The sequence below is a fragment of the Erythranthe guttata genome, chromosome 4, assembly GCF_056151865.1.
Source record: "Erythranthe guttata isolate IM_541 chromosome 4, IM_541, whole genome shotgun sequence".
Lineage (NCBI taxonomy): Eukaryota > Viridiplantae > Streptophyta > Magnoliopsida > Lamiales > Phrymaceae > Erythranthe > Erythranthe guttata.
In genome coordinates this window covers 19,235,711-19,257,985 of record NC_142536.1, presented here as the reverse complement: position 1 = coordinate 19,257,985, position 22,275 = coordinate 19,235,711, and the positions used below count along the sequence as shown (strand labels likewise).

At 36.3% G+C, this 22,275-nt stretch overlaps 2 protein-coding genes and 1 long non-coding RNA gene across 3 annotated transcripts; 2 read left to right on the top strand and 1 right to left on the bottom strand.

Annotated features, from left to right (window-relative positions):
- Positions 1-5,387: 5,387 nt before the first annotated feature.
- On the top strand, positions 5,388-5,783 carry LOC148771349 (uncharacterized). The gene is made up of 3 exons (XR_016030955.1): positions 5,388-5,428; positions 5,553-5,647; positions 5,750-5,783. It is a non-coding gene; the product is annotated as an uncharacterized LOC148771349 (long non-coding RNA).
- A 5,955-nt stretch (positions 5,784-11,738) lies between these two features.
- On the bottom strand, positions 11,739-12,604 carry LOC148771348 (uncharacterized). The gene is made up of 2 exons (XM_088817688.1): positions 12,271-12,604; positions 11,739-12,168 (listed from the first exon to the last, which is right to left on the bottom strand). The coding sequence occupies exons 1-2, from the start codon at positions 12,550-12,552 to the stop codon at positions 11,887-11,889; spliced, it is 564 nt and encodes a 187-aa protein (XP_088673814.1). The 5' UTR covers positions 12,553-12,604; the 3' UTR covers positions 11,739-11,886.
- Positions 12,605-16,375: 3,771 nt separating this feature from the next.
- AGO5 (Argonaute family protein) lies at positions 16,376-22,232 on the top strand. Its single transcript, XM_088817252.1, has 22 exons — positions 16,376-16,938; positions 17,510-17,694; positions 17,765-17,914; positions 17,990-18,120; positions 18,254-18,363; positions 18,529-18,632; positions 18,835-18,970; positions 19,169-19,285; positions 19,368-19,478; positions 19,560-19,631; positions 19,737-19,856; positions 19,945-20,095; positions 20,198-20,322; positions 20,394-20,531; positions 20,612-20,730; positions 20,820-20,882; positions 20,963-21,026; positions 21,159-21,294; positions 21,379-21,452; positions 21,554-21,648; positions 21,751-21,782; positions 21,886-22,232. The coding sequence occupies exons 1-22, from the start codon at positions 16,462-16,464 to the stop codon at positions 22,068-22,070; spliced, it is 2,895 nt and encodes a 964-aa protein (XP_088673378.1). The 5' UTR covers positions 16,376-16,461; the 3' UTR covers positions 22,071-22,232.
- Positions 22,233-22,275: the final 43 nt, after the last annotated feature.

Genomic DNA, 22,275 nt, shown 5'->3' with positions numbered 1-22,275 from the left:
TAGAAAAAGAAAGAGGAAAATCAATGAACTCTCAAATAAGGTGGTTCCTAGTGAGTATGCTCCAGATGAATCTGTTGAGCCTGGTATCGAAAAAGTAATATCCAATCTCGGGAGTACCGAGAATCTCATAAGTTATTTCAATAAAATATGGGATATAAATGACATAATCGTCGATTATATTTTTACATTCTTGGTTTCTCAATACATTGTGTACGATGATTATAATAATGAACAATGCTTTGTAATGTTGCAGGTACATCTTGTTGATTTACCAAATAGACATGTCCACTGCCATGATAATGCTGATTATATAGTGCAGAGAAGAGTCTGATAAATAAATGACGACCAGACAAGCATATACTACAAAATTTCGTCCATAAACTCTTGCCAATAGAAATTGGTATACGACATTCAATGAGAAGAGCCAATATGGAGAAAGATTGATAGCTCCTCCGGAGGTTTACACTGCTTATTTTAGGGGGAGCAATAGTGCGCTGCACTCTTTTTCCCTATTGACTGATTTTGTCCCGTTGGGTTTTCTAGCAAAGGTTTTTAACGAGGCAGCTTATGCACACGGCTTGGATTGAGTTATGCACTCTTCTTCCCTTCTGACGGTTTTGTCCCACTGGGTTTCCGGCTTGAGGTTTTTAACGAGGCATACATATCCATTTTACTCATCCAGTTTATAGCCGCTACTATAAATACTTAGTTCAAGGGGGAGTATTGTAATATATATATACACTCTAAAATACTTGTGGACTAAGTCAAAACGTGTCATCCTCTCCTCTATCTAATCTTTTGATAAGCATGCCAAATCACTCTGAAATTCTTGTATAAATAGATGGCACCATCTATGTAAATCTGTACAGAGGCTTTTGGCTTCAATAAGAATTCAGTGAATTTATTTCTTACAGCATACAACTTCAATACACAGTTTTTATATTGCATACACCTTGTTCCATTTATTCGTATAGTTAATATACGTATTATACTAAACGATTATTCTATAACAATTTTTAATTTTTTAATATTTTTAATTTTTAAAATATATATATATATATATATATATATATATATATATATATATATTTATATATATATTTTTTTAATTTCCAAATCAATATGTTTACTGTACTGAAAATAACTACATGTAAATGTAGTAACTATAGTAATGCGTAGTTATGTTCTTTTGTTTAACCTATATTTTTAGTCGATCAATTATATACACCCACGAATAATGGCTAATACAAAAGAAATTCATAAACACCAACAACAACAAATTACAAATTTCAATATTTATATTATAAATCGACTCAAAACCAATAAAATACAAATAAAAAATACACAAATATACGCATATGTAACACATGTTACTATAGTAATGTACAGTAATGTATAGAGTCTGTTGAACAAAGCAGATGTAACTTCAAACAAAAGTTTTGACACTTTCAAGGAAAGGATCAATGGCCTTCATTAAGCTGCAATTGCAAAATCAAAACAAAAAAATTATTTTAGTGCAAATGAACAAAAAATAAAGAAACATCCTAAAACAAAAAAAAACACTAAGAGATCGAGAGAAATAAATCTGAAAATATAAAAATGAAATATAAAAATAAAATAAAATATAAAAATATATAAATAAATCTGAAAATATAAAAATGAATGAAATTGACATCAAAATATAGATCCCGACGAGAGAAATCCAACGGTGAGTAGCCCGTCAAATTCCAACTAACGAAAAACAAATTACACCTCTTGTAAGAACACCGTCGTCGAAATACGCCGACTAAAAAAAATGCAGAAACAGATCTAGCACTCCAAATTGAATGAAATACCCAACAAAAAAAAGAGTTCGACGAAAGGAATCCAACGATAGTTAAACCATCGAATTCCGACCACCGGAGAGAGAGTTATGACTCCGAGAAGTAAAATCGCCGGTTAGAGACCTTAGGGGGCGGGATTTGGATCTGAGAATTGAGAGATGAAGATAAACACCGATATGGGTTGGGTTAGGGTTTAAAATTGATTTAAAATGGGTATTCTGGGAACTTCAGGGTGGGCTAGGAGGGTATGTCAAATTATTATCCAAATGAAGGGGGTTTGCACTAGGGTATAAACAACATGATAGTTAGTTATATATATTTTCGAAATGATGGGTCTCTAAAACAATCCGTAAAAAAACTAGGTAATATTAAATTATAGGTTAATTTGTGGTCACCCTCATTGCTGCGGTAAACTACTAAAATATCCCTCATCCTGATTAATTATAATCACCCCTTAATTATTAATCTCTATACACATCAATCCTTATGACGTCAAATTAAATAAAATGTTCTAGATTATGTAGAAATATTTCTAGTTTGTATACCTTTTGTACTCAAATGCAGTTTTTGATCCAACGTACTGTGATATTCACAAGTCGAGAGACACAAATCTTACGATCATCGTACTTCAAAATGTGGAGCTCGAATGGGGTAAAAACTGGTACAAACTGAAGAATATTCCTCACAATCTAGAAGATTCCATTAAATTTGACATAATAAAGTGAGCACGTAAGAATATTCATAGTTGATGGGGCATTAGTAATTTTCTAAACATGAGAAGTTTTTTTGTAATGCGATCTTACTTTTAGGGGTGGCCGTAATTTAGCCTAAATTATATATAAATTCAATTATATATATGAGATTCCAATTGTGAAAGAGAAAATTAATTTTGTTTTGGTTTTTTTAGCAGCTACAAAGAGGTATTTAATTATCTCGATTAATTAAAATGTCAAAAAATTATATAATTAGCGTAAAAAGGGTTATAAAATAAACATTATTCCTGAAGAAAAAAAACTCTTTAATTTAAATTAACTAATAAAAAAATGGGTTTTTGTGCATAAGTCCCAACCAAGCATGTATTAGGTTTAGGGGCTATATCTCTTTCACCAATAAGCTCATCCCTTTAATATTTATTATAAATAAAGGAAACACTGATGTATATTCCAATATTACCCTCAACTATTTATACCCAATTCTTAATTGTAACCCCAATTTAATCAATTATGTCCAAAAAAATCCAATTTTGACCACAAAAATTCAATTTTGACTTTTTTTTGGAGCATACTTTAATATGCTCCAATTTCATCCTTTAACTTAATTTAATCTCAATTTGACCCCAAATTTCACAAATTATTCAATTTTGACTCAAAACTTTTTTTTTTTCATAAACATTTTTTTTTCAAAAAAAAAATTTTTTTGGCGCCGGTCTCCGACGTTGACTTTTCAATTTTTTTTATTATTTTTTTTATTTTTGATCCGCCACCACCAGAGACCGCCGGACTGCGGCGTTGACTTTTTTTTTCCTGAAATTTTTTTGGGCCGGTCAACCACCGTTGATCGCCGGTCTCCGGCGTTGATTTTTTTTCTTTTTTTTTTTTGATTTTTTTTCCTAGAAAAAAAATATTTTAATTAATATTACTGTCTTGGCTACTAAATTACTGTCTCAGACAGTAATATTACTGTTTGGGACAGTAATATTATGAATATTATTTTCCCGAACAGTAATATTATTAATATTATTGTCTAAGACAGTGAAATTACTGTTGGAGACAGTAATTTAGCAGCCAAGGCAGTAATATTAATTAAAATAATTTTTTTTAAGAAAAAAAAATTCAAAAAAAAAATCAACTAACAGTTAAATTCCTGAAAAACAATTTCCGAAAAAAAAAGTTTTCAAAAAAAAAAAAAAAGTCAACGCCAAAATGTGGCCGGAAAAAACAAATTCAGAAAAAAAAAATTGAATTTTTTTTTGGGGGGTTAATGTAATATATTTGTTTAAATCCGGGGTCAATGTGTAATATTAAGGAAGTTAGAGCATAATGGATGGAATTGATAAGCATTATACTATGGAGGGTATTTAGGACTAAAAACATGGAGATGAGTTTAATTGAGAGGCTGTTTTTTTTGGACCAATGTGCATTTAAATCTCATGTGATGGGTTTTTTTGCCATTCGGCCTATAAAGATAACAATCTTAGGGCTCGTTCGGTTACCGCTATAAGATTCACATTTTTTCAAACCCGCTACTAAAATCAAAGCCCGCTATTAAATACTACTATTTCATTAAATTAGTAGCACCCCTCCCCCTAAGATTAATTTAAGGCTGCGGCTATATGCAATACTCATTCCACTTGTGCAAGACTAAATTAAAGAAAGATTTCAAAAGATTCTATTTTATTAAGATGGAATGACAAGTATGCCCATAAATTAAATTGGCTTTTTTTTCTCATGTAAAACCAAATACAAATAATGAGAACAAAAACAAAAATCGACACCAAGGTGTCGAAAAATTATGCTACAAATCGACACTTAAGCGTCGAATTTCATAGATAAAAATCGACATTGACATGTCGAATTTGTAGCACAAATTCAAATGTCGAATTTTATACCTCAAAATCGACATCTAAATGTCGAATTTTATACCTCTAATTCGACATCTAAATGTCGATTTTTACCTGTAAAATTCGACCTGTACATGTCGAATTCGTTTGCGCGGGATTTTTTTGGAAAATCGATATTCTAGCTAAAAAAAACCCATAAATGCATACATTCTTGGGTTCTTCCATCGTAGAATCTTCTATTTTGATGTTTTCTGACTCCATACTTGCCATCTTTGTAAGATTTGTTGAGTTTTGATGATTTTGAATTTCTAGGTTTTGTGGGTTAATGGAGGAGGAAGGAGAAAGGTCTTGTGAGTTTTGGAAGATGGAGAAGATGAAAGTTGGTCTTGTGGTTTTGTGGTCTTGTGATAGAATTTTTTGTGTTTTTTGAATTTTTGGTCTTGCATATTTGGAATTTTTTATTTTTTTAATAAATAAGGGTATTATAGTATTTATACATTGAAAATTTTAATTTGGTCTTGCACAAGTGGAATTAGTCTTGCATATAGCCGCAGCCTTAATTTAATAGGGGGTGACTAAAAAGGAAAAAATACAATTTTATCCTTAAATTCATATTTTATTATTGTAAACTAAGTGGTTTTATAGACAATTCATATATAATAACTGATTTTAACAAATTTAATAGAAAATCTAAACTAAAAAACCGAACATGCTACTAACTAAATAATTAATTAGTCAGTAGGGAGTTAATCCAATATCATGTAATCCAATCTAATCCAATATAGGTAACCGAACGAGCCCTTAAATTAAAATAATTTTAGTTAAGAGACTTTGAAATAATTTTAAAGTTACCTGTATGGTCAATATTTGTACGTGAGACGTACGCTACTGCCGGCGCAAGCTAGCAGTTCAATCGACCACTAACTAATAACCTTGCTCGGAAGCAGTGTAATCATTCGGATGCTCAAAGTCCACTCTTGCTAGTAGGAATTTAGCATCGACGCATGAATTCGATTTCTATCTGTGCAGCCATGCTGGGATCCAGGTACAATCTTGTAGCACTTCAAATAATTCGTTGAAAATTTCAGCTTGTATTATACATTTATATCTCGATCCATACTTTGTTCGAATTATAATACATTTTTTTTTGATAATTCTGGTTTTGATAGGGAACTAGTCGTCCAGCACATTACCATGTGTTGTACGATGAAAATCGCTTCAGTGCAGATGCACTGCAAATTCTCACCAACAGCTTGTGTTACACGTAAGTTCGTTTGTTATAAATGTCGAATACAATCTGATTATACTTAATTTTTTATGTACTTCATACCAATTTGACTTCAATTTTTTCGTTTTTCCCCCTCAGATATGCAAGGTGCACTCGCTCAGTTTCCATAGGTAAGATATACAGCCTCTTTCAATTCTTTTTTGTTCTAATCAGTTACTCTTTATATTAACTTGAAATTGATTGTCTGTTGTGCAGTCCCACCTGTTGCGCAAAGCGGAAGCGAAAACATAAACGAGAACACTCTCACGCAAATACGAAATCAAACGAGACACGAAATTTACGTGGTTCGGAGAAATAAACTCCTACTCCACGGGTGGCAGCCAAGTATTTCACTCAAATACTACAAGAGGATTACAAAGTGTTTCTCTCAAGATTTCCTAACAAGTGTCTCTCAATTATTCTCTCTAATTTTCTGCACACTTCTACAAACACTATACAAGTCTATTTATAGGTACAACAATGGATGAATCTAGATGAAGTTGGAACACCAACCATCAATCTTGGGAGCATCAACCATCACTTTGACTAGGGTGTTTGAATGGGAGAGAAATAGACACATTCTAGAAAACTTTAGCCAATTCCAACAATCTCCACCTTGGCGAAAGTTCTTATAATCCTCGTAACCGGCTTTGGCTGCCACCAAGTGCACCGGCTATCCAATGTTGATCAAGTCCAAGCAATGGATCAACTTATCTCGAGTAACCACTTTCGTTAACATGTCGGCGGGATTTTCGGCGGTTCCAATTTTCAGCAATCGAACATCACCTTCTTCAATAATTTCTCGAACAAAGTGAAAACGAATGGCAATGTGCTTGGTTCGGGCATGATTAACTTGATTCTTCGACAAACAAATAGCGCTTTGGCTGTCACAAAACACCTCAATGTGTTTTTGAGCAATTCCCAAATCATTCACCAAACCATGCATCCAAATAGCTTCCTTGAAAGCTTCAGTAACCGCCATGTATTCTGCCTCGGTAGTGGATAATGCAACGGTGGATTGAAGAGTCGAACGCCAACAAACGGGTCCACCGGCCATAGTGAACACATATCCAGTAGTGGATCGCCGTTTGTCTAAATCACCTGCATAATCCGAATCCACATAACCGACCACAAGTTTATCAAGCTCGAGATTTTCTTTTCTTTGGAATTTTATACCAACATCAATGGTTCCACGAAGATATCGAAGTATCCACTTCACAGCTTGCCAATGTCCCTTTCCCGGATCGTGCATGTACCGGCTAACCATACTAACCGCATGCGAAAGATCGGGCCTCGTACAAACCATCGCGTACATCAAAGCTCCAACAACATTAGCATAAGGGACATTTTTCATGTATCTTCGTTCTTCAATAGAATTAGGGCATAAAGAAGCACTTAACTTGAAATGAGAAGCGAGTGGAGTACTTACGGGTTTTGTCGAGCCATTGTTATCAAATCGCTGCAAAATTTTCCTCAAATATTGAGATTGCGATAACCAAATTGTACCTTTGCTTCGATCCCTCTTGATTTCCATTCCAAGTATTCGTCGAGCTTCGCCCAAATCTTTCATTTCGAACTCCTTTTTGAGCTGATCCTTCAATTTATCTATCTCCACCTTGCTCTTGGATGCAATTAGCATGTCATCCACATACAAGAGCAAATAAATGAAGGAACCATTTTGGATTTTTCGGAAGTACACACAATGATCAAATTGGCTGCGAGTGTACTTGTGTTTCACCATAAACTGGTCAAAACGCTTATACCACTGTCGAGGAGACTGCTTGAGGCCGTACAAGGATTTTCGAAGTTTACAAGCCCAGTCTTCTTTCCCTGCAACTCGAAATCCATCGGGTTGAGACATGTAGATCTCTTCGTCCAAGTCTCCGTGTAAAAAAGCCGTTTTGACGTCAAGTTGGTAAAGCTCAAGGTCGAATTGAGCTACCAACGCCAACAATATTCGAATAGACGAATGCTTTACAACGGGAGAAAAAATCTCGTTGTAGTCGATCCCCTCTTTTTGAGCATATCCTTTGGCCACCAAGCGAGCTTTGAATCGAATTCCGGGCGTATCGTCTTTCTTTGCAAACACCCATTTGCAGCCGATAGCTCTCTTTCCCTTAGGAAGTTGTACCAACTCCCAAGTTTGATTCTTTTTCAAAGACTGCATTTCTTCGTTCATGGCCTCCTTCCATTTCGAGCTTTCGGAACCTTGAATAGCATCTTTGTAGCTATTCGGAACACCGTCGACTACCGGAAGAGCAAATGTAACCATATCGTCAAATCGAGCAGGCTTTCGAATTTCTCTCCGAGGTCTATTCCTTGCAATAGATTCAGCTACTTCGGGCTCTTGAATCTCTTCCTCGGGCCTTTGCTCCACCTGCTCGAAATTCTCCTCCACCTGTTTGGAGTTTTCTTCATCTTCGATTTCGTTTTGGCAAGATTCATCTACGGGAATAACAGGCACAGGAGCAATTGTGACCATCTTAGATTGCTTAGGAACTTCATTTTCCTTATCGATCTTTTTCAATAGCATGGATGACTCGTCAAAAGTCACGTCTCGGCTTTTGACGATCTTCTTTGACTCGGGGCACCATAACCTATATGCTTTAACTCCTGTACTGAAACCCATGAAAATTCCTTTCTTGGCTCTAGGGTCAAGTTTAGATTCAGAAACATGATAATAAGACGGGCAACCAAAAATATGCAATTGATCATAATCATTAACAGGTTCACCTGACCAAACTTCAAGTGGAGCTTTACCTCCGTTTGCAACTGTAGGTAACCGATTCACAAGGTGAACTGCGTAGTTGATTGCCTCCGCCCAAAATGCTTTGCTCAAGCCTGCTTGGGACAACATGCAACGAGCCTTTTGGACTAAAGTTTGATTCATTCTTTCAGCGACGCCGTTTTGCTGTGGATTTCCTGGAACTGTAAAGTGCCGAACAATTCCTTCTTCTCGACATACTTCAAGAAATGGATCATACTTGTACTCTCCACCGTTATCCGATCTTAATTTCTTGATTCTCCGTCCAGTTTGATTCTCCACCATTTTCTTCCACTCAAGGAAGATTTTCATGACTTCGTCCTTGTGGCTCATTGGGTACATCCAAACTCGTCTTGAGTAGTCATCGATAAAGGTGACAAACCACCTTTTTCCTCCAAGAGAAGCGTTTTTTGTCGGGCCCCATACATCGGTGTGAACGTAGTCAAGGATGCCTTTAGTTCGGTGTATTGATGTGCCGAACTTCACCCTTCTTTGTTTGCCGAAAACACAATGTTCACAAAAGCTGATTTTACCGGACTTGGCCCCTTTAAGCACTCCTTGTTTCACCAAGGTTTGAAGCGGCTTCTCACCAACGTGCCCAAGTCGCATGTGCCAAAGTTTCGAGGTGTCGGGCTCCTTTGAATTCGCCACAGCTGCTTGTCCGACAATTGTCCTTCCCTTGAGGAAATATAGGTTTCCTTTCTTGGTCGCTTTGAGCACCACCAATGCACCTCGGACAACTTTGAGAATACCATTGTGCACAGAGATGTGATAGCCTTTTGAATCCAAGACTCCGACAGAGATTAGGTTCTTTTTCAAACCAGGTACATAGCGAACGTCCTCGAGCTTTCGGACAGTTCCATCGAACATTTTTAACTGAACTGTGCCGATACCCTCGGTTTGACAAGTGTCGTTGTTGCCCATGTAAACAACACCGCCGTCGATCTTTTGGAATTCCGAGAACATATCTTTATTTGGGCACATGTGATGTGAGCACCCCGAATCTAAGATCCACTCGTCAAGGTTGCTGGCCGTAAGTGACACCGTTAAGGCCTCGTCTGTGTCACTATCTTCTTTTCGGATTAAATTTACTTTGGACTCCTTCTTTTTCATGTTCGGGCAGTCCTTCTTCCAATGTCCCTTTTGTCGGCAATAGGCACACTCGTCTTTGCCAATTCTTTTTCGGTCTACGGATTTGCCCCTTGACTTCGATTGGAACTTCTCTCGGCTATCATTTTTTCGGAAAGTAGACCTTCCTCTAACTGTGAGAGCATCGGAGCCGGAATCTCGATGAGCTTGCTTGTCCTTTTTCCGTACCTCGTTATTCATCAAAGAATTACAAACATCATTAAAATTTATCTCAGTTTTGCCATGCAACAAAGTTGTTGTCAAATGTTCGTAGGATTCGGGTAAAGAATTTAACAAAAGTAAGGCTTTATCCTCATCGACTATTTCAACATCGAGGTTTTGCAAATCCGTGATAATTTTATTGAAACTATCAAGATGTTCAACCATGGTCGTACCTTTGCAATAATCGAAGCGGAAGAGTTTCTTCTTCAAGTGGAGCTGATTTTCAACGCTCTTTTGCATGTATTTGGCTTCGAGTTTATCCCATAGATCCTTTGCCGAGGTCTCTTTCATGAACGGGTACTTTTGGTCCGTTCCAAGACACGATCGAATGATCCCACAAGCTTGTCGGTTAAGCTTTGTCCAAGCCGAGTCGGACATATCATCGGGCTTCTCTTCGAGTGTGAGATCCAAGTCTTGCAATACCAAAAGATCTAGAACTTCACCTTGCCAAATCCCGAAGTTATTTGTTCCGTCAAATTTCGAAACTTCAAGGCCGGAACTGAAAATTTTCGAACCACGAACGGATTTGGAAGCCTCTCCAGTCTCACTTTTGTCTTCTGCCATTTCAACAAATTCCACCCAAACAATGCTCCAATGGCTGTCCAAAGGCTTCAATCAAATACCCACCCCACGTGGATAATTATGGGAATAAGTGAATTGATGACAATAAGAAATCAATCTTAATTGCCTCAAAAAATTATTTCCCCAGTAGTTTATTGGAGTGATCAAAGAAGCAAAAATTCTTCTATGATGACTGTGTAAGTGAGTTACTCCAGTGATGATTGATCGAAAAAATATTTCAGCAATATTTTCGATTCGTCGAGGCAAACGCAACTCCAATCTTGGAAATGATTCCAAGCAAAAATCGGATACCCCAAGATATTCAAAACCTTGGAGCTCTGGTACCAATTGTTGCGCAAAGCGGAAGCGAAAACATAAACGAGAACACTCTCACGCAAATACGAAATCAAACGAGACACGAAATTTACGTGGTTCGGAGAAATAAACTCCTACTCCACGGGTGGCAGCCAAGTATTTCACTCAAATACTACAAGAGGATTACAAAGTGTTTCTCTCAAGATTTCCTCACAAGTGTCTCTCAATTATTCTCTCTAATTTTCTGCACACTTCTACAAACACTATACAAGTCTATTTATAGGTACAACAATGGATGAATCTAGATGAAGTTGGAACACCAACCATCAATCTTGGGAGCATCAACCATCACTTTGACTAGGGTGTTTGAATGGGAGAGAAATAGACACATTCTAGAAAACTTTAGCCAATTCCAACACCACCAGCTTACTACGCACATCTTGCTGCATTCCGAGCCCGTTACTACATTGAAGCGGGAGAATTCTCCGACAGTGGATCTGCTGCACCGGGCCCTGGTGGAGCTATGCGGGAGAGGGTTGGAGAGGTTCGGGCTCTGCCTGCAATTATGGACAATGTTAAGGATGTCATGTTCTACTGCTGATTTTGGTTGACTTAAAAAACTTAACTACAGGACTACATCTTTTTGTCTAGATTCACATGTTTTGCTGATTTTCGATTAATTTAGAAAAAAAACTACATCTTTTTTGTCTATGAACATATGTTTTTGTAGATTTCTCTTTTTCGGTGCCAAAATATGCTATGATACCTAAGGTTGTTTTGTCCTCGTAGGTTGTTTTTTCGGTGCCGTTTGGTTAATGATTCGCTGGCAATGTTATTTAGAATCTTTGAACTTCAACTGTGTTGGGATTAAAGGAATTTGATTGGTTTTCTTTGTTGAACGTATATGTTCTATGTGTGGTCGATTTTTATTTTTTTGTCTTATTTTTATTTTATGATGACAGGTACATATTGCTGTATATACACATTGTTATATATAGTGCTACATGTGTCTTATGTATTTGAGTTATGTTGATATAGTTACTTTAATCTATAATGAGTTTATTGTAATTTACGTAATATGCTAATCATGTCAGAAAATTATTGAAAAGAACTGCTGTTATATATATAAACTTGTTTGCACCAAGATGGCACAAACAGGACTTGAAAAACAATTTTGTTAACATTCTGAAAGCACAACCAAGCAGCATATAATATAAATTCGATGGTCTTAGATTAAATTAAATATCTAGACAACAACAAAATTAACCGAATCTTGTAGTATTGGTTGAAATTCTTTCCGTATACGAGCTATAATCCTTTGTCGGTTTGTGTAGCTTTTGTCGGGGCTAATTTCCACGATAAGCTCTTCAAGTGCCGTAGCTTTTCCAACAACGAGCACCCCGAGTTCCACTTCGTTCGGAGACGCTTTGATTCCCGACAGTTTCACTGTTTTCGGATGATCATCATTTGAGGCCTTGTTCACCACCTTCATATGATAATGCTTATCGTGAAAGTTTGTTGCCGTAAACTGCAAAATTATAACAATATATTAATATACATATATGAATATAATCGATTCCAGTTGATCAATTTTTGGATAATATATAAAATATTAGGATATATAAAATACCTTAATCTCGAGTCGCTGCAAGCATGTACACGCGTCGATGAAACGAACGAGGTCGTGGAAGCTAAAAGTATTCCTGAATAGATGACATTCCAACTCCACATGTTTAACCTTCGCCGATTGCTCACTAATTATATTGCCGCGTGAGAGGATTTCAGTTCCAATCTCGACACAGTTAGTGACCAACTCAACAAGTCTCGGCACATTTTCTATCACGCGGAGACAATAATGCGGAAATTCATGAAACCTCATAGATTCGAGGTTCGTCATGTCTCTAATCTCCATGGTTTTGATACTCCAACACGTACTTATGCTCAAGTGCTTCAACTTTGGCGCCAAATCGCCAGATATACGCACGTCGCTTAATGCATCGTCACGCGAAATCGAGAGGCGTTCGAGAGCGACGGAATTCGAAAGCAGTAGCCTCAAACCCTTGTCGTCGAAATCAACACCTTGTAGAGATAGTTCTTTTAGGGATTTGAAGGCCGGTAAGTTTCTTTCGAAAGTACAAGGAGGAATGGGAAAACGGGCCGATGCGTGAACAGAATTTAAGTGTAGGTGGACGGTTCGGACGACTTTTTTGGAAAACGCGAAATCGAGCCATCTCTCGATTGGCCATGTCGTCTCGTCCGACCACGTGTTTATCTGGAACCAAGGTAAGTAGAGTCGAATTTCTTCTAGGGCCGCACCTCCCTTGAGTGAATCCAATGTGCGATCGATTATGCTAGCGCAATTTCTTACGACCTCCTCCTTGAATACTCGATCATCACCTTTTTTGTTGCGGCCGCGCTTCTTTTCTTGATCTTTAAATGCTTGTAGTTGTTTGGAGGTTGGAGAAAAATCGAGGCGGGTGATGTACTTGTGGAGCCCACGCCAACGTGTGGATAAGACGCTCGTGCACACAGCTTCGGCCACCGTCAGCCGTGAGATTATCGATACGAGAATATCGTCCGGCAATCGGCTAATCTTGTCCACCCCATCATCATCATTATCAATATTATTAATAATCTTACAATTACTTGCTGCTACTATTTTTTCCTACATAAACAAATTAAACATATATATCGAAACACATTACTCTTCAATTCAATACACAAGAGAAACACAAAAAAACAACTGCATTATGCATCTTGAATGTACAATAACATAAACAGAGAGGCATCTATTCACAAATCACAAAAACAATAAACCAGAAGAGTGTTAATGATTTCGCAAAAGAATTATGATACATGACGATCAAGTTTTCTGAAAAACATACATATGTACATGCACCTCTATATATATATATATATATATATATATATATATAAAAAATAAATAAATATGAGGATATAATACGATTAGAAAATAAACAAGATGTTGAAGTACGAACTATAACATGCTCCGATGCAATGAAAAATATCACAAAAAAAAAATATAAACAAAAGAGATTTAATTAATAATTACCTTAAGTAGATTTTTATCTTTATTAATCTTCATGTAATTTCTCTTCCTTCACCTTCTCGTCGATCTACTGTTCGTCATCTCTAATTAATTTATCTAACCAAGCAAAAGACAGAGCGTTCTTCAATCTGCGTACGTAGTATGGATATTTATAATAAATACATCGACATATACATATATATATAGAGAGAGATAGATAAAAGTTAAGTTTCATATAATATAAACAGAATCACATTTGAACTAGGTTTTATGTAAATATCTTACCATAAATAAATAACATTAAAGGCAGATTTGCATTGTAATTAGGATACACGTATATTTTCCTAATCTTTATATATAAAAGAAAAGTTTGTCCCGAAACCCTAAGGATATTTTTGTGGTTTTCCTAATTAATTTTTTTTTTAAACTAATCTTCGAATAATATTAAAGGCAGATTTGCATTGTAATTAGGATACATGTATATTTTTGTCCCGAAACCCAATTGACAGTTTTTGTGAAATTTTATAACCCGGTTTTCCTAATTAATTTTTTTTAAAACTAATCTTCGAACAAAGTATTCCTCTATCTGAAATTTGTAATCGGAAACGTTCTGCTTACAGGGTGTAAAAACTTTTTGACGGGTTCAAAAGAATTAAAAGAGTATAAATATAGATTTTTTGCTTATACACGTGATATTAAATTCAGTGGATGATTGTACTTATATAATTTTAATTGTTCAATTCTACAGAAAACTTAATTTCAACGTTTACGGTTTGTGTTTGGAAAAAATAAAGAGTTCTTATCATATATAAGTTTTGGTAAGATAGTTTTTTACATTAAACCAAAAGAACAAAATCTTCCCAAGAGAATTTGTTCTTCCTTTTATCAGTGAGATGATATTAGATTTTTTTTTCTTATTCAAGAAAGGGAAATCATATATATATATATTCCACATAATCTAGAAGATTCCATTAAATTTGACATAATAAGGTGAACGCATAAGATGATTCATAGTTGATGGTGCACTTGTAATTTCCTAAACATGAGGAGTTTTTCGTTATTTGACCTTAACTTTAGGGGCTGGTCTGGCCGTAATTTACCCTAAATTATATATACATTTAATTATATATAGGATATTCCAATTGTGAGAGAAAATTAATGTTGTTTTGGTTTTTTTGACAGCTACAAAGAGGTATTTAATTATCTCGATTAATTAAAATGTCAAAAAATCTTATAAGTAGCGTAAAAAGGGTTATAAAATAAACATTATTCGTGAGAAAAAAAACTCTTTAATTTAAATCAACAAATAAAAAAAATAAAAATCATAAAATTAAAATAATTTTAGTTAGAGACTTTGAAATAATTTTAAAGTTACTTGTATGGTAAATATTTATACGTGAGACGCACGCCACTGCCGGCGCAAGCTAGCAGTTCAACCGTGAACCGACTACTAGCTAATAACCCAGCTCGGAAGCAGTGTAATCACTCGGATGCTCAAAGTCCACTCTTGCTAGTAGGAATTTGGCATCGATGCTCCAGTTGAGATGCACACATTTCGTTCGAGTGTAACAAACACGTCTACTGTCGAGTAGGGATGCAATAGACTGCGGATCAGATTTTGTTGGCGTTCTGTGGGAGAGACTGGAGTAAACTGCAAAAACTACCCCTGTGTAATCTCGAAATAGCAAAAACCCCCCTGTGATAAATAAACTAGCAAAAACCCCCCTGTGAAATTATTTAAATAGCAAAAACCCCCCTATGGAACTATTTGAGGGTTGACTTGATATAAAAAGACACAAATACCCCTGGAGTCTTGCAATTAATAAATTCTTATATTTTATAAATATTTTAATTATTTTATTTAAAAAATAATCAATTTAGTTGTTTACTATTTTTTTTTAATTTCTAAACAAATAAATTAAAAAGAATAAATATACATATAATATGTATATATATAAATACATTTTGAGGGACAATTTTGTCATTTCAAGTCTAAAAAATCAGCTAGGGGGGATTCTGCCTTTGACTAAATTTCACAGGGGGGTTTTTGCACGTTTATTTATCACAGGGGGGTTTTTGCTATTTCGAGATAACACAGGGGTAGTATTTGCAATTTACTCGGAGAGACTGAGTTGTTGTTGGCCTATTCATTTACCTTTTTACCCTCCAATGCAAGCCTAGAAAGTTGAGCTGTTAATTATGTTTTGAATTTTATACTGGGGCAAATATTTTATTTCATGTTATATTATTTGGTTTCTCCTGTCATTTAATATTATTTGTATTTATATTTTAATTTTATTTTGCTTATATTTATCACATGCTTTTATATAAAATTAGTTAGAAGTCAAACATTTAGTTGACTAATTTCCCACGTACATAAAAGTGATGTTATTTTTGGGGGGAATGGAATTTTACTTACTTTGGAGTGGTCCCACAAAAGTTTGTTGCACACAAAAAACAAAAGGCAAAGAAAACATTCTCTGCGGTTCTATTGGGTGCTGTTGTTGCGGTTCCCTACAGTGGTTTAGCGTTTTATCTATTTCGAAAAAATGAAAAAGGAAGACACTGTACGAACCGGATGTAAATAAGTTTAAAATACTAGTCTCCAAAAAGTCTTCCATGGGTCTCTCTTCTTCCAGTATATATATATATATATATATATATATATATATATATATATATATATATGCACTCCACCAGCCTTCTCTGTTATACGAAGCACATTTCATAACCGTCTGTAAACGAAATCGCGAGCAGTGAAAATCAGCGAAAATGTCGGGAATAGGGAGAGAAGCACGAGGACAATCACGTGCCGCCGGCGGATGGGGATTGCAGCAGCCAACCGGCCGCGGCAAAAAACAACCATGGCGCGGCGGCGGTCCAGGCCGTGGTCGGGGACGCGGTGCCAGTGCTCCGCCGCAGCAGTCGCTTTCGGCTTCTGCCACTCCTTTCCAGCAATCTCCGGTGGCGCCGGCGGCCGCAGCGCTTAGCCATCAGATGGAACAGAAGCTTACGCTTCAGGCTTCTTCGTCCGTGGTTCCGGTGACCAAACCACCTGCTCCGACGCCTCAGCCACAGGATCCGGCGGTGTCGGCGGTGATTCCGCAGCAAGGACAGTTACCACCGGCTTCCGCGAAGGCGGTGAGGCTACCGGCAAGGCCAGGCCTCGGATCATTCGGACAGAAGACCGTCGTTAAGGCGAACCATTTTTTGGTCTCGGTTGCTGATAGAGATCTGAATCACTACGATGTAAGTGTTTTTTTTTGACTGAGAAGGTGCTTTTCTGTGTAGAGAAGTTTTGTGTGCGTTTGCGTATTTAATTTGTTTGTATTTTATACACATCTCTTTTCATTATGTGTTGCTGTGTGTGTGTATGTATGTATATGTGTTTTTGTGTATGCGTGTGTGTATGTGTAAGATCCCAGCTATTTTTGGGTATTTTTATGGTTTAATTATAATATAAAAGTAGAAATTAAATTGATAATTGAGATAGAAATTGGGGAAGAAAACTTGGGGAAGAAGAAGAATACAGAGATAAGAGAGAGATTCTTTTTTATCATGTATCATAGTTCTTGTTTATCATGTATCATAGTTCAGAAAACTTGTTTATCATGTATCATAGTTCTTTTTCGTAATCATTAACACTCTTCTGGTTTATTGTGTTTTTGATTTGTGAATAGATGCCTCTGTTTATGTTAATGTACGTTCAAGATGCATAATGCAGTTTTTCGTGTTTCTCTGTGTTTTGAATTGAAGAGTAATGCGTTCCGATTTTTCGTAATTGTTTCGATTATTTTGCCGACTGTTATTTTCATTTTAGGTTGCTATCTCGCCTGAGGTAACCTCGAAGAAGGTATGCCGGATGATAATGAATCAGCTTGTCAAAAGCTTGGGCAAGAGACAATTGGCTTACGATGGAAGGAAGAATTGCTACACTGCAGGGCCATTGCCCTTTGTCTCTAAGGACTTTGTCATCAAGCTTGATGAAGATAGTGGATTGATCAGGTGAAAGTACTCTCACTTGTTTATAACAGTAGAGATTTATGAACTTGAACATGTTTGTGTTCCTATGCAGGAAGGAACGCGAATTCAAGGTTTCCATTAAGTTTGCTTCCAAAGCTGACTTACATCACTTAAAAGAATTTTTACAAGGCAGACAAGTCGATTATCCACATGAAACTATCCAGTGTCTTGATGTGGTGCTTAGGTCGAAACCATCTAATAGGTGACAAATGTTTTCTAGAATTTAAATGTATGACCACGATGATTATAAATTTCTTACTTGATGTTTTAATTTCAGTTATGAAGCTGTTGGGAGGTCCTTCTTTCATCGGAAGTTCGGATCAGGGAAACTCGATGATGGTCTGGATTACTGGAAAGGATTTTACCAGAGTCTTCGCCCAACTCAGATGGGGCTGTCACTGAATATTGGTACCCATTGATTTACACTAATTTACGTTTTCTTCATATTTGGGCTGGGTTACAATTCTAAAGCATGCATGCACATTTTTTTTAATGTATACTGAAATTCGTTATTTCTCCATGTTTGAATGTAATGTTGCAGATATATCGGCTAGAGCTTTTATTGAACCTATTTATGTGTCTGAGTTTGTTTTCAACTACCTCAACCTCGGGGATCGGAATAGTCCTTTATCTGAACAAGATCGGATTAAGGTAATAATTGTGATTGTCTGAGTTTGTACAGCAGTCACTGTTTTGAGTTTCCTCTAATATCTTGCCATTTAATCAATGCTGTTTTGTGGTTGTAATAAAAGTCACTGTTTTGGTTTTCTCTAATATCTTGCCATTTAATGAAGGATGCTCGTTTTCTGTTTTAAGGTCAAAAGAGCACTTAAAGGTGTCAAGGTTGAGAGCACATATCTGAACTACACCAAACGTTTCAATATCATAGGCGTGTCGACTGAATCGACTGAAAGCCTGATGTAAGCTCTTCTCTATTGCTTAGGTGTTTAGAAGAAATATTTTAATTTATTTGCTGTGGTTTGCATTTCTTTTTCTAGACTTTGTAACTTGATGTAGCATTTGCTGATTAGTTGTATAATTACTATGTTTGCTTAATTTATTGGATATGGTTTTTGAAGATTGAGACTACTATTTAACAGATTATTTTATACGTTAAATCAGGTTTACCATTGATACATCCGGTGCACAAATATCTGTTTCTGAGTACTTCCGTCAGCACCGCAGTATCGAGCTTATGTATCCACGTCTGCCTGCTATTCAGTCCGGCATTGGGAGACCCATTTATATTCCAATGGAGGTCTCTCTCTCTCTCTCTCTCTCTCTCTCTCTCTCTCTCTCTCTCTCTCTCTCTCTCTCTCTCTCTCTCTCTCTCTCTCTCTCTCTCTCTCTCTCTCTCTCTCTCTCTCTCTCTCTCTCTCTCTTTTTGATGTTGTATGTTCTTTGGTCTTGATCTATCTTTCGTTCTTGTTAAATTAGCCTTTTTTCGTTTGCGCAGTTATGCAAAATTGTTGAGGGTCAAAGATACTCTAGGAAATTGAACGGGAGACAAGTTACTGCCCTGCTCCAAGCCACATGCGAACGGCCAGCGAACAGAGAGGGTGCCATTAGAAAGGCACGGATATATGAAACTAATTAGTATTATAGTTTGGCTTTAATATTGTTTTGCATTGACCGTACAATTATTTATTTTGCAGATGGTGGAAAGAAATAATTACAACCATGATGAACTTGTCAATAGAGAGTTTGGTATACAAATTAGGCCTGAACTTATGTCCGTAGAGGCACGGGTTTTGCCAGCTCCATTGGTAATATATTATTAGTACATTCAAATTTTGTATCCCTTTTGCAAAAAAAAATACCTATTATGTAAGTTTTTTTTTTGCCAGCTGAAATATCATGATTCTGGAAAGCTGAAGCGTGTTCGGCCAAATGAAGGACAATGGAATATGATGAACAAGGTAAAAGTTAAAATTGTTCGGACGGACATTTGTCTTTAAACCCTGTTTGGAGATTTTACTTCTGTTTTTCTTTGTCAGATCCACTAACTAAACCTGTTTTGCTAGAAAATGATCAATGGTGGAAAGGTGGATTTTTGGACTTGTGTCAATTTCTCAGGATGCAACGATGCTGTTGTCCAGAGATTTATCAAGGAACTGGTTGCTAAATGCTGCAGCATAGGGATGGTAAGTGTTGAACTTTAGTGCATAATATGATTAAAGTAAAAAAATGTGGTAATAATTAGCTTGTTTAAAACTGTTTATTTGCTCATAGGAATTTCGTCCACATCCTCTAGTTCCTACTTGTACAAAGCCTTCTAACCAGATTGAGAAGTCCCTAAGCGATATCCACTCAGACTGTTTGAAACGAAGGAAACAACTTCAGTTGCTTCTTATTATATTGCCCGACGAGACTGGTTCATACGGTTAGTTATGCTGTTTAGTTTCTACAATCCCAACATATAAACTTTGATACAAATATTATCTTTTTACATTCATTCTCCTTTTTTTTTTTTTTTCCACGACAGGTTTAATCAAGAGAGTGTGCGAAACCAAGTTGGGCATTGTGTCACAATGCTGTCAGCCGCATAATATTTTAAAAAGCAATAATCATCAGTTCTTGGAGAATCTTTCTCTCAAGATCAACGTTAAGGTTTGTTGTATGAACTTTCGTTTTTTTATTTAAATAACTTTCGTCTTCATCACCTTGTGTTTTGGACATAGGTTGGAGGGCGAAATACGGTGCTGGAGAAGGCACTCTGTAGAAAAATACCTTTCGTTAGTGACATGCCTACCATAATATTCGGGGCTGATGTCACTCATCCTCAACCAGGGGACGAATCCAGTCCTTCTATAGCTGCGGTACAGCTTCTATTTTTGCCCCTAGAATGAAAAATGCAATTAAATAGATGAACAATTTGATTAATCTTATTTTTTTTCAGGTGGTGGCCTCAATGGATTGGCCAGAAGTCACGAAGTACAGAGCCTTGGTTTCTGCACAGGGCCACATGGAAGAGATTATCCAAGATCTCTACATTAATGAGGACTCTGGAATGATTCGGTTAGCATTGTCTAATCTTGATTAATATATTTATCTATATTTTATTAATTCCTTTGCTCATTCTTATTTTCCTTTTTTTTTTTTTGCAGCGATCATTTGGTTGCATTCTACCAGAACAATAAATGTTTTCCGCACAGGCTCATCTTTTACAGGTTAGTTATTTTGGTGATGTGCATTTGATCTACTCGTAGTGTTTAGTGTTTGCCATTTCGTAATTATTTTCAAATCGCAGGGATGGTGTGAGCGAAGGGCAGTTTTATCAAGTTCTTCTGTATGAAGTTGATGCAATTAGGAAGGTATACAGATTTCTCTACGGGGTTTTTCGTATTTTCTTTATAAAAAAAATTAGTATGTAAATTTCTTGAGAATACTATCTGAATATCAAAGTATTTGTCTTTGTTTTGCATGAATAAAATTGTGAGCTTCAGGCATGTAAGGAATTTCAGCCAGACTATCAGCCAAGAATAACTTTTGTTGTGGTTCAAAAGAGGCATCATACTCGTCTCTTTCCTGCTGACTATAGAAATCCTAAGACTACAGACGAGAGCGGTAACATTTTGCCAGGTATTAAACTTTAATTTTAGGTTCAATGAAGGTTTTTTTTTAATCTTCCCAGTTTGTGTATAATTTGTTGTCTTTTGTGATTAGGCACTGTGGTGGATACCAAGATTTGCCACCCGAAGCAATTTGATTTCTATCTTTGCAGCCATGCAGGGATCCAGGTACGTATATTAAAAAATTCAGTTTTTATTTTCTGTTGGTATTTTATTTGTGAATGCATTGAATTCTAAGTCTGATAAATACTTTATTCTTGTTTTGGAAGGGAACGAGCCGTCCAACACATTACCATGTGTTGTTCGATGAAAATGATTTCAGTGCAGATGGTATGCAAATGCTTACCTACAGCTTGTGTTACACGTAAGCATTCGTTTGTTATAAATGTGGAATGGATCATACTTATGTTTTGAATATATATACTCTATATAAACTGAGTTCATTTTTTCCATTGTTTTTCCTCAGTTATGCAAGGTGCACTCGATCGGTATCCATAGGTTAGATAGATAGCCATTGAATCTGATTTAAATTTTATACAGTAGTCGTATAACTTTTTAAATCAAGTCGTTGAAATTAATATTAGTTGTATTCGTCGTGCAGTACCACCAGCTTACTATGCACATCTTGCTGCATTTCGAGCACGGTATTATATCGAAGGGGGAGATCTCTCTGATGGTGGATCCGCTGCAGCGGGCCCCGATGGAGTTATGAGGGAAAGGGTCAGAAAGGTTCGGGCTCTGCCTGAAATTATGGACAATGTTAAGGATGTCATGTTCTACTGCTGATTTTAGATGACTTAGAAAACACATTCTTTTCGAACTGTATATAGATATCTGTCACCTTAGGCTTTTGTTACATAAGGTTGTTTGTGTACGTACGTTGTAAATAATTCTATGCAGTTTGGTTATGATTCGCTGGAAATGTTATTAAGAATCTTGGGACTTCAATTAACAGAATCTCGCTAGTATGGGTTGGAAACATGATTGAATA

What these genes read in the sequence shown, in the direction of transcription:
- LOC148771348 (XM_088817688.1), bottom strand. Translation starts at nt 12,552, where the DNA reads ATGGAGATTAGAGACATGACGAACCTCGAATCTATGAGGTTTCATGAA. An exon ending in TGCAGCGACTCGAGATTAAG is followed by an intron (nt 12,169 to 12,270) that starts GTATTTTATATA and finishes ATAATTTTGCAG; the next exon opens with TTTACGGCAACAAACTTTCA.
- AGO5 (XM_088817252.1), top strand. Translation starts at nt 16,462, where the DNA reads ATGTCGGGAATAGGGAGAGAAGCACGAGGACAATCACGTGCCGCCGGC. An exon ending in GGGTTTTGCCAGCTCCATTG is followed by an intron (nt 19,479 to 19,559) that starts GTAATATATTAT and finishes TTTTTTTGCCAG; the next exon opens with CTGAAATATCATGATTCTGG. An exon ending in CCAGTCCTTCTATAGCTGCG is followed by an intron (nt 20,532 to 20,611) that starts GTACAGCTTCTA and finishes ATTTTTTTTCAG; the next exon opens with GTGGTGGCCTCAATGGATTG.